This window comes from Rana temporaria, chromosome 6 (genome assembly GCF_905171775.1).
Source record: "Rana temporaria chromosome 6, aRanTem1.1, whole genome shotgun sequence".
Taxonomy (NCBI): Eukaryota; Metazoa; Chordata; class Amphibia; order Anura; family Ranidae; genus Rana; species Rana temporaria.
Genome location: NC_053494.1, coordinates 150,889,118 through 150,908,438, shown reverse-complemented (window position 1 = coordinate 150,908,438; position 19,321 = coordinate 150,889,118). Strand labels below are relative to the sequence as shown.

The window sequence follows — 19,321 nt, the reverse complement described above, 5'->3', positions numbered from 1 at the left end:
GTCGTATCTATGCGCCTGATTCTTAGAATCAGTTACGCATAGATTTCCCTTAGATCCGACAGGCGTAAGTCTACGCCGTCGGATCGTAACTGCATATTTACGCTGGCCGCTGGGGTGTGTACGCTGATTTACGTGTCGAAATATGTAAATCAGCTAGATACGCGAATTCACGAACGTACGCCCGGCCGACGCAGTACAGTTACGCCGTTTACGTTAGGCTTTTCCCGGCGTAAAGTTACCCCTGCTATATGGTGGCGTAAGTGCGGCGTACCAATGTTAAGTATGGCCGTCGTTCCCGCAACAAAATTTGAAAATTTTACGTGGTTTGCGTAACTCACCCGTGAATGGGGCTGGACGTAATTTACGTTCACGGCAAAACCAATACGTCCTTGCGGCGTATTAGGAGCAATGCACACTGGGAGATTTCCACAGACGGCGCATGCGCCGTTCGTGAAAACGTCAATCACAGAACATTTACATAAAACACGCCCCCCTGTTCCAAATTTGAATTAGGCGGGCTTACGCCGGCCTATTTACACTACGCCGCCGCAACTTACGGAGAAAGTGCTTTGAGAATACAGCACTTGCCCGTCTAAGTTGCGGAGGCGTAACGTAAATAGGTTACGCTACGCCCGCACAAAGTTACGCCAAACTACGAGAATCTGCTGGCCCCTTGTGTGTGTGTGTAGCAGCCTCCCCAGCACCCCCTGAGCCCCATCTCTCTTCAGTGATGTCCATGGATGTCTAAGCTGTCCGGGACACTCCTGATTGGCCTAAACACAGCAGTGGTGCCATTGGCTCCTGCGGCTGTCAATCAAAGCCAGTCAGCCAATCAGGGGAGGGGGGGCGGGTCAGGGCTCTGTGTCTGAATGGACACACAGAGCTGTCACTCTGCACCAGTGTCATCATAGGAAGCTACTGACTGTGGGGGCACTCAACAGGAGGGAGGGGCCAAAGAAGAGGAGGATCCAGGCTGCCCTGTGCAAAACCAACTGCACAGAAGCATAACATGTTATTTTTATATATATGGGCCTTGTGGGAAGTCTAACAACATTGTGACATTTAGTTCTTGCCTTAAGAATGTAGTTTAAAGCAAAAATGATACTCACCTCAAGCTCCTCAACTTTTAGAGTCTTCATATTTATGTTCAGCAAGACGCAGGGCTCAGACAGACAATCCTCAGGATTTAGCACATAGTCAGGTTTTGGTTTTGCCAGGAACTCTTGTACAGCCATAGACCTGCAATAGAAATACAATCTCATAACAAAGAATGGCAATGTATTTAGCCAGTTCTATAGTAACTATAATTTACAAACATTGTGCAGGCACAATAATTTCTGTTTACTAAGGTTTAATCCTTTTGCTCTGGCAACATCTTGCATCTTTTAGGCCTGAAGATTAGATAAACCCACAACCCATACATTTTCTGAAAGCAGAGACCCTGTAGAATAAAATGATGGTAGTTCCAAATGTTTATGTCATATGATATTAGCACAGTGGTTTATCAAGCACACATTTTAAGTAAAATACACATCGTATATACACTCGAGTATAAGCCAAGTTTTTCAGCCCTTTTTTTGGGGCTGAAAATGACCCCCTCGGCTTATACTCGAGTCAGTACCTTGCCCATTGCAGAATCCAAGTCTGTGACATAGACGTCGGCCGTGCAGTTTTAAAAAATCGTGCTCCTCCTTGTGCTGTTCCGTGATAGGCGGAACACTCAGTTTAACTACTCAACCACTCCAAAAGCCAATTATTCTGCAGTCCATGATAAAAACTAGGCCGCCAATGCAATGCAAAAATAAAGTTTTTAGTATTACTTTGAGCATCTGGGACTTTTCTTTACATTAATTTGGAATTATTGCTTAATCATTCCCTGACTATACCTCTAACCACAGTAGGGTCCAGAACCATGGCACAGTCACGGCATTAGCAGCCCTCAGGCTGGAGTGACTAAGCCCATTAAATCCCTAACCAACAATGCTACACCTGAGGAGTTGCAGGCTATTGCTATTACTCCTAGACCTAAAGAGAATGTCTTGGTTTTTAATGAAGCAGTCTGGTAGATTCCATGCACAATTTCTGGCTTCTGAAAATAAAGATGGGACCCTTTGGGTTGAGGAAGCGTAAACAGTTTGGAGTAAACTGGGAAATGACATATTGTTCTAGAAGACCCTAGAGGGCTTAATGGAGACTTGTTAATCTGTGCAGAGACACAGGAAGGTTGGAGGTGAGAAACTGAGAAGGTGGAGGAGAAAGAACTCCAGTTTGTAGCCCTGGAATACCACCACCTGCACCCAAACATCTAAAAAAACAAAAGCTGTCCCAATTTTCACAAAGGTTATCAGATATATTCTACTGGAAAGTAGGGGGCACCATCATACCTGAGGATGTTGCAAACTTTGGAGGGCCCATTCACACCAGAGCGTTTTGTAGCCTGAAGCTATAAAACGCTAGAGGGGAAAAAAATCCATTATTCTCAATGGAGATGCTTCACATCTCCACTCCAAAAAACGCCTGAAGCTCAAACAAGTTCTGGACCCTTTTTTGGCGCTCGAATTGAGCTGGTTTGGGCGTTTTTGAACGTTTGTATTCCCATAGAAACTAATGGAAATGATCGATTCAATCGTCTAGCGCGACAACGAGCGTTTCTTCGGGCGTTTTGTCGCTTTAATCTGTTCTGTGAAATAGAATATTCACCCAGGAAGAAGATAAAAAAAAAAAATCTACAAACATAGCAACAAATGATGAAAGAGATGATCATTTTTCCTTTTGGCTAAAATAAAAAAACGACAAAGTTCAAAAACGTCAGACAACGCTGTATGCAAATATGTGCGAATACGTGCGTCAAAACGCCAGAAAAACTATCAAAACCGCTACGCTCAGGTGTGAATGGGGCCTTAGTGGCAGACCTTGTGGAGGGACTGAATAAGCCAAGCTTATGAAAGCCTAAAAGTGGAGGATGCAGGAGTGAAGAAACTGTACAGGACATTTCTAAATGGTTAAACAGGGAAAAGGCTTTGCCGTCTGGAATCCTCAGGCTTCTACTGAGGAAAATGGATACTCTTGCCACCCAATGCATCCTTGATAATGGAATCAAGAGTAGATTCAAAGGGATGTTGTTCCTCATGGATCAAACTCTTCTTACGCACCGTTTTCCCAGTCCAGAACTTTAAACAAGGTGCCATCAAGAGCCGAGGGATTAACTGGAAAAGTGGTAAGATCTTTTAAAACATAAGTACAGGTATGGTTTGGCAAAGTAAAATCACAGCCAGGATAGGGTGAAAGGCCAGACATGCCAGTGAGAGGTCTAGAGAAGGGCAATCAACTGCTGAGATCAACTGGGTCCCTAACCACTTGAGTACAAGCCTGTCATACCCCTTCATTACCAGACCATTTGTCAGTGCTGTGATTTTTTAGCCGACTATTCTGCGTTTATGTAACATGTACGCAAATGATGTTTTTTCAGTGTGTTTACAATCTCTGTGAAGAAAATAGAGATGTGGTTGCAAGGGGAGTCTTTGTGGCCTTGGGAGTAAAAGGTTCCAATATAGGATATAGCATGTGTAGAAGCAACAGGCCGATCCTCTGTTTTTAAAGTAGTACATTCCGCATTAACAACAACCAAAACAATCTCTTTTAAATTTTAAAAGACAGTGGACTCTGCCTCCCCAGGAAAAAACTGGAGGAACTCAGAATCACACAGAGTCTCATAGGCTGATGGCTCAGAAGCCACCAAAGACACAGGTAAATCAGATAGAGAATTTGCAAAAAGGTGCAGGCGTGTGCTTGTGGCATCTTTGGTCACAGTCCGCAAATAACTGGTTGATTTGGGCCAAATAGGTTTTTACTACAGTCATGTAAGACTAAGCCAAAATGGCAGAGAAGCTGGCCACACCAGACAGACAGAGCTGAAGAGGACTCATATGGCGTAATATATTTTAGTAGCAGATGGCAACTTGATTCCTATCTGCAGACACCATGAGTAAGTGTGCTATGGGCAGCTCCCAGGCCTTTAGTAGAGTATGAGCTGGGGGCTTCCAGAACAGTACCCCGCCAGACTGTGCTTAGAATCAGACATGTTGCAACAACATGGCGGTAATGCAGCGTAAGGCTTAAAGGGTCACTAAAGGAAAAAAAAATTTTAGCTGAAATGACTGTTTACAGGGCATAGAGACATAATAGTTAACTGATTCCTTTTAAAAATGATTAAAAATAGATAAAAAAACAATCATATAATGTGCCTGCAGTGTAGTTTCGTTTTTGCTGTTGTTTGCTGGTTCTCTGATGTACAGAGAGCCACTAGAGGGCAGTCAGCCAATAGAGAGCAGTGATACTTTGTCTAAAACTCCTCAGCACCAATCCAGTTTTGTTTTACTCACACCTCCTTGATTAGTGACCACCGTGAGAAATCTCCCAGTACTGTGGTTATCAGGAAACAGGCAACCAGGAAGTGTCCAAAACAGAGAGGGATTTACAGCAACATCAAAGCAAAAACGAACAATGAGGACATGAAACCAGGACTGCAGCAAGGTAAAGGAAGCTATTTAGCTGAAAAAAAAAATTCCTTTAGTGACCCTTTAAAGGATAAGTTCACCTTTGGGAATATGTTACATGTTCCACCTGTTTTTCGTGTGGAACATGTAACATGTTCTCAATGCTGCAGCCGCTGCCTGATCCGTTTCTCTCCCCCTCCCCCCCAGCAATACGGGGGGAAGTTCCCTGTACTAGCAGTCAGTTTCCAAATTAGCACGACCATGCGGGGTACACAGATACACTGACAGATCTGCAGGTTTTTCCATGCCCAGGCCTGCAGGCAGCCGGTTTAAATCAATGACTGGCAGTTGGCTGCAAGGACCTTCACACACATCTTAGAGGGCACCTCAGTGAAGGTCTGATGTGCAGACAGACCACATGTGGAGATTCATGCAAGTCACTCCAGCCAGTGGCCTGTCATTGATATCAACAGGTTGCCCGCACATTTCTGTATGGAAAAACCTGTGCATCCCGGGCAGCTGAAGATGGCCCTTCAAACGGATGTCAGGATTCGTACATTCATGTGAAAGAGGCCTAAAACAAAACACTTGTATTTCACTAGTATATTCAACCAATTGTTTTTGGCAAGTAATTCATACACAGGGTAGACAGGTTTGTGGGGAAGAATCTTAGGGGTGCATACAGTCAAACAAACATACTTTAACATCTTGAAGTCGAGCCCATAGGCAGAGTCCCAGAAGAGAACCTTGGTGGAATATTCCTTCTCTGCACTGCATGGAACCATGTGAATAGATGCAGTACTCGGCCACATTATTCCACTCTCTTTCAGCCACAGGTCACGAGATAGAAGAACAGATTCCAACATGAATTCAAACTGCAAATAAAACATAAAATGAGAGAGCACAAATAAAAAAAGGAAGACAATGTGATAGACTGGAATGTACCAATCAGGGCAGGGGTGGCTAAGGAGAAAAGGAAAAAATAGAGAAAAACTGGATTTTTTACGTTCCTGTATAATCCTTTTTTTTTTTTAAATACAGTGCAAAACACAGGTCTTTAAACATAATATATTACTAGAGTCCAATCACCTGAAGGTGCAGCATTTAACCCATCTGTTATGATTGAAGACGTGTCCTGTACCATGTGATAAAGGAAAACATTTGGCTGGGTAAACTGGCAATTCTTAAAGCCATCATTAAAATATAGGGCCGTTACCGTTTAAAATGTTCGATTAATCGATTAAAAAAATAATCAACTAATTTCGATTAATTAGAACGCACATACATTTTTTGAATCACCACCATATATAGTCCCCACTGTAATATCCACAGACATCTCCCCCCCACTGTAATATCCACAGACATCTCCCCCACCCCCTGTAATATGGTCCACATCTCCCCCACTGTATAGGAAGATTACTGCTTGCTTAGTCTTACCAGAGAAGCCGGCCGAACATGAGCAGTTAAGGCCAGGTGATGACGTCAGCGCGCCGCTCTAGGCTCACCTAGGCCGCTGCTGGGTGGACCAAGAAGGCCGCCGCTCCGGGAGCTAGGCCGAAGCCGCAGCCTTTCCTATGGCAGAGGCAGCAGCGGAGCTCCGTGGATTACGTGGTGTGCTTATCCGCATATGGTGACCCGTTAGGATCATGGATCATTTACGATCCGTTGCACCACTAGTACCAATCACAAATTAAATAAATGATTAATCGAGGAAGTAATCTTTAATTTCCACAGCCCTATTAAAACACAGTATCTTACAAAAATTAGTACACCCCTCACATTTTTGTAAATATTTAATTATATCTTTTTATGTGACAACACTGAAGAAATTACACTTTGCTACAATGTAAAGTAGTGAGTGTACAGCTTATATGACTGTAAATTAGCTGTCCCCTTAACATAACTCAACACACGGCCATTATTGTCTAAACCACTGGCAACAAAAGTGAGTACATCCCTAACTGAAAATGTCCAAATTGGGTGCAAAGTGTCAATAGTTTGTGTGGCCACCATTATTTAATAGCATGGCCTGAACCCTCTTGGGCATGGAGTTCACCAGAGCTTCACAGGTTGACACTGGAGTCCTCTTCCACTCCTCTATGATGACATCACAGAGCTCGTGGATGTTAGAGACCTTGCGCTCCTCCACCTTTGTTTAGGTTTGGAGACATGGTTGGCCAGTCCATCACCTTTACCCTCAGCTTCTTTAGCAAGGCAGTGGTCATCTATGAGATGTGTTTGGGGTCGTTATGTTGGAATTGTGCCCTGCGGCCCAGTCTCCGAAGGGAGGGGAATCATGCTCTGCTTTAGTATTTCACAGTACATGTTGGCATTCATGGTTCTCTCAATGAACTGTAGCTCCCTAGTGCTGGCAGCACTCATGCAGCCCCAGACCACGACTCTCCCACCACCATGCTTGACCATAGGCAAGACACACTGGTCTTTGTACTCCTCACCAACTTTTTGATCACTTTTTGGTCTGGTGCTCTTTTCAGTATTTCTATGGAATGAGCAACTGTTGGGTGCCCATCGATTGAAGCCTTGTTGTGGGAGAACTGCCTCCCCAGAGTTATAGAGCTTGTTAGAAGCCTTGCTGTGGGAGAACTGCCTCCCCAGAGTTATTGAGCTTGTTTGAAATTTTTCTTCACTTGACTACTCATGCAAGTCTAAAGGTTTCCAGCACCTCTTTGAGTATGTAATTCTAGATTTTCCTAGCTTGTGACGGAAAATATTGATTATATGAAGACAGGAGGCGAGTATCTTATGCATGATCTTTCTTTATTCATGCTCACAGCAGAAAACCAACTTTAGTGAAATGTTATAGAAAAAAATGTTTCTTTAAACTGACAACCAGAAAGCTACACCCCCGGCAGCCCTCTAGGTGGGTCTGCCAATCACGAGGTAGTCCAGTCAGTATATAAAGGCCTGTCCCTTTAGGAACCTCCTCTTTCTTGAGGCGAACTGTAAACAAACCCGGATATCGATAACAGGCCGACATCTAATCCTTGGAACTGGACCTCTGAAGCCGTAGACAATCGACAGCCGGGCATCTGGATGGAGAGGGAGCCCCCACCTCCGATCTGTGAGGACAAACGGTCCAAGTGTTGAAGAAAACATGACGAAACGATCCCAACAGGAGATCAAACAGGACGCGCTGGAACAGTCAGTCATAGAACTGGAACATGCGTGGTTCAATAACCTGGAATAAATGAGACATAATACAGTGAAAGGGACGGGTCGGGAGGGAAGATACTCGCCTCCTGTCTTCATATAATCAATATTTTCCGTCACAAGCTAGGAAAATCTAGAATTATACATCAGACAGGAGGCTCATATCTTATGCAAGTTTAAAGCTATAACAAAGCATACAGTAAAAAACACCTAATTATAACACAGTCATAGATACGTGTTCCTCCGGTCTGAAATAAAATTGACGGAATGTGGTCGCTGAAGACCAGTCTGCTGCTAGTAATAGATCCGATAGGGAGCCTCCCGCAGTGATGACCTTAGTAGCCATCGCCCCTCTGGAAGAGTGAGCGCCAAATAGGGACGTGTCGATCCCTGCCATGTCCATGACAGAGCGTACCCACCTGGCCAATGTGGCCGAAGAAACTGGAAGGTGAGGTCTAACGTAAGAAATAAGAAGTTGCGAAGAACGTAGGGACCGTAATGGGGACGTCCTAGACTCATAAGTTTGTAGGCAGCGAACCACACAAAGGTGTGGATGAGATGGGAAGAAAGGGTAAAAAACCGACTGAAGTCCGGTCTTAGTACGACGTACGACCGTAAACCTCACCCCCTGAGGCGAGAACTGGCGTCTGGAAATGTCCAGAGCTCTGACGTCTGACACCCTTTTAATGGAGATCAGACATAAGAGGACAGTCAATTTAAAGGATAGTAACTTCAAGGATAGCGAATCATTGTCGTTCCAATCTGAGAACATGGAGAGAACTTTGGTCACGTCCCAAGTCTGTTGGTACTTGGGCCGTGGGGGTCGTTGAAACCTAACGCCCCGTAGTAGGCGGCACACTAAAGGGTGCCTACCTACCGGTAGCGAGTCAACGGGAGAGTGGTAGGCTGAGATCGCTGATCGATATACATTGAGGGAATTGTAAGACTTCCCGGATCCATAGGATTCCGCTAAGTAATTGACCACTAGGGTCACAGGTGCTTGAATGGGATCAACCTGTCGTTGATCACACCAACGAACCCAGAGTCTCCAGGCTGATTGGTATGCCGACCTAGTTCCGGGGGCCCAGGCCATGGTGAGGAGATTCCTAGCTGCTCCTGAAAGGACGCAGCCTGCACCGGGCACCCCGAGACCAACCACGCGAGGAGAGGAAGTGAGTGGTCCACGAGTAATGGATGTAGGTCCCCGTTGGGACCGGTGAGAAGGTGAGGGGAATGAGGGAGGAGTCTGGGGAGATCCACCGTCATCCCCAGGAGGAGAGGGAACCACGGTTGCGTCGGCCACCATGGTGTGATTAGAACGGCCGCCGCTCTCAGGTGTGTAATGTGAAGAAGAACCCTGAGGATCAGGGAGAAGGGGGGAAACGCATAGTGCGTCCCTCGGGGCCAGGTCTGGCGAAGGGCGTCTACCGCCTGAGCCTCCGGATCCGGTCTCCAGCTGTAAAACTGTGGGAGTTGGCGGTTGAGGCGGGACACGAAGAGGTCTAGGGTAAATGGACCCCACAGGAGATTGAGGGCAAGGAATACTGCCTGATCCAGTCGCCAATCGCTGGAATCGGACAGGTGACGGGAGTTCCAGTCCGCTACTATATTGGAGATGCCGGGAATATATTCCGCGATTGGAATGATGTTGCGTTCCAGGCAGAAATGCCAGAACTCCCTCGCGAGATCCGCTAGGATCTTGGACTTGGAGCCCCCCAGCCGATTGACGTATTGGACAGCGGAGACGTTGTCCATGCGAAGCAATATACAACAGTTGAAAGCGTGAGGTAGTAGACTCTTGACGGCGAAGAAGGCTGCTAAGAGTTCTAACGCATTGATGTGAAGTAGTGATTCCTCCGCGGACCACGTCCCTCCTGTGGAGGATGAACCGCACCGAGCGCCCCAGCCATGGCGGCTGGCATCCGACTCCAGAATGAAGTCCGGGTTGGAGCTGAATATGGTCTTGCCGTTCCATTCTACGGCATGGCGCAGCCACCATCGAAGCTCCCCCATGGCTTCCGCGTCCAGCTGGACTTCGTCCGCGTAGCGGAGCCCCTGGCGGAGATGAAGGGCTTTGAGCCTCTGAAGGGCTCGGTAATGGAGGGGGGCAGGAAAGATGGCTTGGATCGACGCTGCCAATAGACCGACGAGACGTGCCAGTCCGCGTAAGGACACCCTCTGCTTGTTGAGCACGAGGCTGATCTCCTTGCGTATGGTCAAAAGTTTGGTCTTGGGTAGACGAAGGACCGCTAGGTTGGTGTCTACCAGAAATCCTAAAAACTCCATCTCCTGAGATGGGATAAGGACCGACTTTTCGTGGTTTACTAGGAAACCCAGGTCTTGAAGTAGGGTAACTGTCCAGGATGCATGGACGTTTGCTTGGTGGGGTGAGCGAGCCATTATGAGTATGTCGTCTAGGTAGACGATCAATCTCACACCTCTGCTCCGTAGGGATGCTATCACAGGTTTTAGTAACTTGGTAAAACACCAAGGAGCTGAGGAGAGACCGAAGGGAAGACAAGTGAACTGCCACACTCTGTCCCTCCACAGGAAACGGAGTAAGTGTTGAGAGGACGGATGGATGGGAACTGTAAGGTAGGCGTCCTTCAAGTCCACCTTGACTAACCAATCCTCCGGGCGTAAGAGGTCTCTTAGGCAGTGAATGCCTTCTATCTTGAAATGTCGGTAGACGACATGTTGGTTGAGGTTCCTCAAGTTTATGACCGGTCGGAAACCTCCGCCCTTTTTTCTGACTAGAAAAAGGTTGCTGAGGAAACCGGGAGAGTTTGAGTCCACCTCTGTTACAGCTAGTTTGGTCTGGAGATCCTGTAATTCGTTGTCCATCAGATTGGCGTTTGGGATAGAAAACCGGATGGGGTGAGGAGTATGGTCCATCACTGGAAGGGCATATAATTCTATTTGGTAGCCCGCCACTGTATTGAGTATCCACGAATCTGCCGTAATCGCAGACCAGGCGTGGATAAAATGTCTCAACCTTCCCCCTACAGGCATGTGGGACAAATGCAGAGGTATCGTACTCACCGGAAGATGGTCTGGAACGGGGGTAGCCTCTAGCTCCTCGGCCTCTCCATGGACGTCCCCGGGGGGGGAAAAAGGGTGCTGGTTGTGCAACCGGTACGGAGTAGGGCGGTGGAGTCTGGTACTGCACGGGAGCTCTTTGGAATGGCCTGGAGGAGGAGAAACGGCCGGCAGAGCGGCCTCTATATCTACCGGCCTTGTGAAAAACTCTATTGTTAGTCTTCTTCAGAGACGTCTGGGCCTTGTCCAGGCTGGAATAGAGCCCTACCATTTTGTTTATGTCCTTTATTAAGGAATCTCCGAATAGCATGCCGTCGGCAGACGGCCCCGGTTCAGAGTCGGCCAGATGGGAGAGTTGGGGATCAAGTCTCATGAGTATTGAGCGTCGACGCTCCATGGAGCATGCAGTATTTGCTGAACCCAGGAGACACACCGCTCTCTGGGCCCATCCCCTAAGTTGGGATAAATCGACGGGTTGTCCAGAGGCGGAAGCCTGCTCACTGAGATTTAGGATCTTTGTGATGGGGCCAAACAGGTCTAAGACCCGGTCTTGGATCATTTTGAAGGACCTCTCTATCCCCTTTTTAGAATATTTCCCACTCTTAGTGAGGTATCTCAAGAGGATGGGGTCCACCTCAGGAGTGCTCACTACCTTTTTGGTAATACACGGGCGGGGACATTCCGCGCGAAGTTTATTTCTGTTGGTCTTGTCGACCGACCTCCGAGCCCAGTATTCAATGTATTGAGCCACCTCGGGTAGGGGTGTCCAATCACCGGATCTGGGGTGACTAATGGCTTCGGGGTCAAAGAATGGCTCCCCGTGGGAGTCCAATAAAACCTCACCCTGGGGTACAGGGTTGGTGCCGTTCTTAGCCGACAGGTGCCCACTGTCCTCATAATCCTCATCATCTTCTCCAGACTCATAGGCGTCAGACGCCTCGGACTCCGCGGACGACTCAGGAGAGGAGTCCACAAAGGAGTCCGGTTTTGTCCGCCTGGCGGATCGTTGCCTCTGTAAATTTATCTCCCCGAGGCCCGGGGGTCGTACCGAGTCTGGGAGAACAGTGGGTCGACAGTCCTGGGATGGTACTGTCTGGAGCATGTTTAGTACTTCCCCTGCCGGGGAGTCGTGGGCCACGTCAATGTGGCGGCGTTTCTGAGACGCTTTACCCTTCTTTATAATAGGTATGCCGGTGTCAGCAGATCCGGACCTATGGGGTATAGGTGGGGTAGATACCACCGAGGCCATGGCAGCCTGCACTGATTGTTTTATCAGCTCTTGGATCTGTGCTGTAGTCATGACTACAGGTGTGTCCTGTGAAGGATCTAATAGTTCTATGGGCATGTCCATAATGGTGGGATCTCTGCCTTCTGCCATGGTGAAAACTGTTGGCAATAGTGCTGTTAGGGGTAAAATGCAGCGCTAGACTAAAGGAGGGCTAGGGATGCTGAGAAAAAATCAGATGTATATCAATTAGTAATGAGAGTGCAGTAGCACTAAGGAGGGAGGGCTGCATCGCTAGATCGATTAATATTAAACTATCTATTGGGGAATTTAGGATGGAAGTATGGTAGTGAGGGAATAAATTCCCAGGATAATCGTACCGCAGGGTCCGTGCTCCGTCCACCTCTCCGATCGCTCACACACTGCTGAGCGTGACGGAGGAGCGGAGCACGGGGGAGGAGGGCGTAGTCTCGCGAGAACTCCCGTCCTGACCTGATAGGACGAGGAGTCGCGACACGCCCTCCCTCTGTGAGAGCGCGCTGTAGGGAGGAAAGAGCGCGAACGAGCTGAGAAGGAAGGAAGAAATGGCGCCGAGATCTCGCGGTGTTTGACGAGATCACGCGGCTGAGAGTGAGAGGGCTCGGGCCGGACAGAGCGTCGGAAGGGTGCGCGCTGACCGGAGCGCCATCAGGAAAAGTAAATAGAGAGTCATCAAGGTAGATGAAGTAGGAAAATGCAAACGGATTCTGTCAGGAAGGGGAAAAAATAGTAAAAGAAAAAGGTGGAGAAATACCCCGCGCCCCGAGGGAGGGGGGGGGGGGGGGGTAGAGGATGACAAGAATCTAGGATAAGAGTGTATATATATATATATATATACACACACACACACAACACTGTAAATAACAATACTGAATCAAAATATGATAAAATATATAAATTCTAGGATTCTAGTAAAGTACTTATCTGAGTTCTGATCTGTGAGCAGAAAGAAAGAGGAGGTTCCTAAAGGGACAGGCCTTTATATACTGACTGGACTACCTCGTGATTGGCAGACCCACCTAGAGGGCTGCCGGGGGTGTAGCTTTCTGGTTGTCAGTTTAAAGAAACATTTTTTTCTATAACATTTCACTAAAGTTGGTTTTCTGCTGTGAGCATGAATAAAGAAAGATCATGCATAAGATATGAGCCTCCTGTCTGATGTATAATTCATAGTTATTAGGTGGTCTTTGAAAATTGAATTATATGACTTAAATGTCTTTTAATATTGCAGGGTGAGGTCCCTGGTTTGGCAAGAGATATTTGGTATGCCAAAGTGGGTATGTAGCCATTTAAGACCAAATTTCCTGCAACATGATTAGTAGTGGTGGATGGTTCCTTCTACAGGTTAGGAAATATATACTAATCTAGTCCATTTAAAGCTGAACTCCATACAAAAGTCTATACACAGATGAAATACATATAAGATTGGCGTTTGACCTTCGAAAGGATTTTTTGTAATTCTATATATCCAGATCGAAGATTTATACAGATTTTTATCTGTTTTTGCAGCTTTAACTAAAAATGATGTTATTGTTTTAGGGCAGCCCTGAAGTAAACTGTTTTCCAGCATAATAAAGTATCTAAACTAAAGGTGGGCACTAAACAGGCGTTGGTGTCATGACATCCTCTTCTGTTGTCATGTTCTGCTCTTGGTAAAAAGCTTCAATAAAATTGAACTTAGGACACTAGGCAAGATGAGCGTCAACTGACTTCTTTAAAAATAAATTCCCAAACTTAGGTGTCTACTGTAATTTCTTAGCCCTGCTCACTGGTATTTAGACAGTTCTTGTAATGATCCATATATTAAAGTGCAGAGAATAAAGAATAAGGATTTAAAGATTAGGGGCAAAAAAAGAAAAAAACTAAAATCTGCAGAAGTACTATCATACCACCAAACAGGTTCCCATCCACTCAGACACAAGGACATCAACTCTGGACGGTAATTTCAATTCTTCTGCCCTCTGACGTATAACCTTAACTATTCCTGAGAATCCATTTTCTTCAACTAACCTACTTGTTTGTTCAGCGATATCACTTGCTTCTACCGCATACACCTGTGAAGAAAATGACGTTTTTATTTTTGCATACACAGACAGGCAACATCAATTTATCCTTCTTCCATCCTGCCACCTATAGAAGGATTGGACTCTGGGAAACCAAAAACTGTAGGCCAGCCCTACGGGATATAACCCCTCCCATGATGAGCATTCTTCAGTTTATTATAAAAGTGTTCAAAAAGCAGGGACATCTTTCTTCAGCTCCGCTGTATTCAAATCTTTGCCTTAGCCCGAGTTGCCCACCTACTGATTTTGGAAGCCCCAGTTGTGTGCAGAATCCTATTTTCCTCAGATCACAGAGAGAATTAGGATTTTTACTTTACCTGTAAAACCCTTTTTTCAAAGTACACCACAGAACACACAGGACTTCATATTCACCATTACCTGGGCTATGCGGTCACCTTTTAGGTAAAAGCACACTGGCGTAAAAAAAGAATAAAATAAAGACAGTAATGCCACCCAGGCATAACTTCTTCCAGCTCAGCTAAACCTCAGTTTTGTAGTGGGTAATGAGAAACAAACAATAGGGGAGGAATCTGTGTCCCGACATGTACTCTAAGAAAAGGATTATACAGGTAAACCAAAAATCTTAATCTCTTAAATTGTACATCACAGGACACAGAGTACTTAATCTTCATGACTCTAAGAATCCCAAAGCACTGAACATGAGGGGTGGGCAGCACAGCAACAAGGCCAAAAATGCCCAAACCAAAAAACACAAGACAGGGGGCAACCCTGCTACAAAGCTGCCATTATGACCTTTCACCCAAAACTGGCATCCGTAGACACATGAACCTGGCAGAACTTAGAAAATCTGCGAAGAGAAGACCAGGTTGAAACCTTACAAAACTTGAACAACAGAAGCTTGATACTCTGAGGAAGTTGCGTGATCTGTGACGCAACGTGTCAGATGGAGCCAAGTGATGTTACTTCCGGTCCAAATTGAAGAAGTTATATACAATATGGGTGGGGCGTCTTTTTTTTTTTTTTTGCAAGGTCTATTAACCTGTTGAATATTGCAGCATATCCCAAGTAGTCATGAATAGGAAGTCCTCTGTGCCCTGTGATATACCATTATAAAAAAACGTATACCACTCCATTCAAAAACACAGGTTTCACTCCTGTGTTATTATTGGCTATTGGCTCTTGGTACTATTTTCCAAGGGAACCGAAGAATGCTGGTCATGGGAGGGGTTATATCTCTTAGACCTGACATATAGTACATATAATTCTCTTTAATTTGAAGAAAGTTTTTAATGCAGTAATAAAGCATGCTCAATCAGATACTGCACAGTTAGGTGGTTATCGGTGGGTTGTCACCTGTTAGCTTATTTTATACCTTGTTGACTAAAGGGCTTAAAATCTCCACTACAAAGCCTTTTTATGGAAACCGATCACGGAGCTTCTCTGCCCTGAACGCCAGTTGGCAGCGCATGTTTTTACTGCAACTAAATTGATCATTGCAAGGGCCTGGAAGACCCCGGTTCTCAGCTTCGAAGCAGTTAAAAACTGCATTAATGATATTATGGTTAATGAGAAACTTACTGCTGTGTTAGCAGATACCCACGATAAATTTCTCCGGGTATGGCAACCCTGGGTGGCTTACAACTACCCTTCACGATTTGACCCAGCACTACTTTCTCTTTGATGAGTCTCTGTTCCCCCCGCCCCATGGACCCCCTTCCTTCTTTCTTTTATTTTCTTTTATTCTTTTTTACTTTCTTCTTGCTGTTCTTTTCCTCTTTCTCTTCATTGCTACTTGTTCATGCTACTTTTCTAGCTGGCTTTCTTTCTTTTCATCCTCCCTTTCTTTGTGGCTTGGGCCCTCAGGCTTGGTCCTGTTGGCCTTGGACACAGGATGCATTATTTATTTTACAATTTGAAATACTGATATCCTCTGCTATGTGCCTGCTTGAATTTTATTTTTTATTTTTGTTATTTCATTTATTTTTATTTTTTTGTAAGGTTGTGTATCGTATAACAACTGTGCTTTTAAGTTCTACATTTACCCCGGTGTGTTAACCGTCATGTTACCTAAGCCAGCATTAGGTCAATCTAACAGGCCACTTGAGTTGAGGACATTCTATTGCCAGCCTTCTGGATTCGCTTTCGGATCTCTAGGAGCTGGATTGATCTCAGGTCTACAGACTATCTTTTCTGATATATGATAGCTTATGGTGTGTCCTCCACTGCTTTTTTCTTTTGTATTCTTTTTTGTTTGTTGATGTGTTTTTTTTCAATAAAACTCTTTGTACAAGAAAATCTCCATTACAAAGTTCTCAGCCCTGCCACTGTCTCACTTCCCCTGCTGAACTCTATGTATAGTAAAATATATGGAGAGTCCACCTGTAAGAATAATCTCTCCCTAATCGGCATACACACAGAAGGCAATAAAAGTTTCTAAAAATTCTAGTGCAGATAAAACAATGTAAAAACATTTGAGTGCTTGTTATGAACCATACCACCTCAGCTGTTTGTTTTTTTTTCTGTTCAATCTCTGTTAGATTTATCAGCTATGGAGTGTAAGCGCCATTCCAAATGGATAACACGTGACTGGGAGGTTTAGATGGGTGCTCACACTACATAGTTGTTCATAAATCAAAAAGGCGTTTGTGCAGTCAAATTTTATTGAGTGTATACTGCTTAATTATTAACCATTTATGAATCAGCCAGGAACAGTGTAAACGTACACATTGGTCTAATACTCACAACATCAGGCTGCGCCAGCTGTGCACAGAAAAAGCTTATTATTCCAGTTCCACAACCTAGATCGAGGATTCGCTTTCCTTTCAGTGCTGAACTGTTTTGTAATATTACATTTCTGTAAGTCTGTGTACGAGGCTGGTCAGACAGCATCTCCAAGTGTAGCTTCTGCATGAAAGAGATGGGAGTGAAAAATCTGACTGATGTACAGACTAAATGATCTGATCTGGAAGGGCAGCGCATTTTACCAAAGTCTTGTAGCTCCCAAAATACTCCTTGTCCTGCCACGGGTCATCATCCTCTGCATCGTCTTCATCGTTTATTTTGTGCAAATGACTGGCTGGCACATACCCACAATTACCATTATGTTCAACCCACCACCAATCTGGTGTCTCTGCAGACAAGAGGACGACCCTGTCCCCATAAGAAAGGCTCAGCTGTTCGGGGGAAAACAAAGACCAAAAGGCAGAAAAAAAATCATTTAGATATTTAAAATAAGCTAAAAAGGAGTTTACTTAACATTGTTACAAATCAAAAGTTCCAACAGAGAAGCTTAAATTGGTTGTAAACCCACTTTATGACTTTTACCTACAGGTAAGCCTATAATAAGGCTTACCTGTAGGTATAAAGAATATCTCCTAAACCTGTACGGTTTAGGAGATATTCCCCCTGCAATGCGCCGCTGATTGCAGCGGCGCATGCGCAGCGTGGATCCTCGGCTAAAGGACCGACAACCGCCGGACCTTGCCGAATTGAAGCCTCCTGCACGCATGCGCGGGAGTGACTTCATTGCCGCTCCAGCCAATCACAGCGCTGGAGCGGCGATACCCGGAACACACGCCGAGTCAATTTGACTACTCGCTCGGCGTGGACCAGGTAAGTTCCTCTCACCTCGTTCCGAGGTAAGTATTTCATAATGAGCTAATATGCGGTGCATACTAGCTCATTATTGCTTTTGCCTTTCAGGTGAAAAAAAATAAATAAAAATAATCGCAAGTTTACAACCGCTTTAAAGCGGAGCTCCACCCTATTTTATGCATAAGCTCATTCATACAGCTGCCTGTCACACAAGTCAAAATGGAAGTTTTTTTTTTTTTTCAATCGGTACAGTACCTTTCTTCAGAGATTGCTTCCTGTCTGCACAAGCTGCGGGTATTCTGTGGGCAGTGTGTCACTTCCCGTACCCGCAGTGTGCCCTGGGAGCTTCTGTCATAGCTCCCCGTATTCATTGCGGAGCCTTACTATGAAGTATCGCGGTATTTCGGGTGCGATCACAAACCAACTGTGGAGGGCGTTTCAAAAGGCTCCATTACAAACAAGGCACGCCGCCCGTTGTTATGGCAACGCGGAAGTTGACGTCCTTGCTCGCCGTTACGAGCATTCAACGCAACAAGGAAGTGGCTGCTTGTGGGCTTCTCATGCCCACAAGCAAAATGGAATCGGCTATACTAGAAGAATATAAGTTATTATAAATGGAATCGGAAAGCGGGGGACTTAACACAGCTAACTCGTGAGTACTTTTAAATTGTGCTACAAGGAAATTATTGACCAAAAAAAAAAAAATTACGTATGGCCGTGGGAGATCCGCTTTAAAGTGGATGTAAACCCACTCTCATCTTTTCTAAAACTACTGCCATAGTAGTGATCTATAAGGCTGCATTCACATTGTAACGTCGCGTATTTTGCCGCGATTTGTTTACTTTTTTTTTTTTTTTTTTTAACAAATCATTTCCATTGATGTCTAATCGAACTCCAAAAAACGGGTCCGGGACTTGTTTTCAGGCGGCAGGCGTACGGCGTGAGATGTGAACCATCTCATAGACATCAATGGAAATTCGCCCCTCCAGCGGCACGAGTGTCGCGCTTCAGGCGTATATACGCCGAGGTGTGAATGCAGCCTAAGGATGTAGCCGCCTCCTGCATGTATCCTTACCTGTCAAATGTATCCTTACATGTCAAATGTCAAAAGCAGCCAACCCTGGGAGAGCTGGAGAAGAAAGGAGGAGGGGATCTGAAGTACACAGAATGTCTCCCTCAGGCTCCTGCATGAGCTATGTCAATCACCTGACCTGTACCAGCCTCGATGATCACACAAAGCATTGAGCGATATCGCCAGATTTTGAACCGCGCACGCCGCTTGGGCACCATAGATGAGACCACTTTGCAATTTCTTAACATCGAGAGCCCCACCACCCCGACATTTTATGCCTTGCCTAAAATACATAAGGGGGTTTTACCCCCTCCAGGACGTCCAATCGTATCTGGTTGTGGTTCCCTTACTGAAAACATCAGTAGGATCATCGACGAATACCTATACCCTCATGTTCAGAGCCTGTTTTCTCACGTAAAAGATACCATCGAACTATTAAAGATTGTTGATGGCCTTACTATTCCACCTAATGCCTGGCTAGTTGCCATTGACATAGAGGCATTATATAATTCTATCCCACATGGGCTGGGTACACAAGTCATTAGGAGCTTCCTCAATGAACGTGACAAAAATACCTCTAAATATAACAATTTCATTATAGAAATGCTTGAATTTATTTTGACGAACAACATCTTTCTGTTCAAACGTTCCCACTACCTCC

General features: G+C 45.4%; 1 protein-coding gene across 3 annotated transcripts in view; it reads right to left on the bottom strand.

Moving 5' to 3' along the window:
• Positions 1-19,321, bottom strand: part of PRMT2 (protein arginine methyltransferase 2) — a 39,977-nt gene that overhangs the window by 9,257 nt on the left and 11,399 nt on the right. For 2 of the 3 annotated variants that reach the window (XM_040357590.1, XM_040357588.1), the window contains exons 2-6: positions 16,979-17,167; positions 16,737-16,898; positions 13,860-14,024; positions 5,196-5,371; positions 1,110-1,239 (exon numbers count right to left, since the gene is read on the bottom strand). In XM_040357590.1, the coding sequence (XP_040213524.1) occupies positions 1,110-1,239; positions 5,196-5,371; positions 13,860-14,024; positions 16,737-16,898; positions 16,979-17,167 (822 nt within the window). The remainder of the gene's footprint in view (positions 1-1,109; positions 1,240-5,195; positions 5,372-13,859; positions 14,025-16,736; positions 16,899-16,978; positions 17,168-19,321) is intronic. The other variant, XM_040357589.1, reaches the window with a different exon arrangement.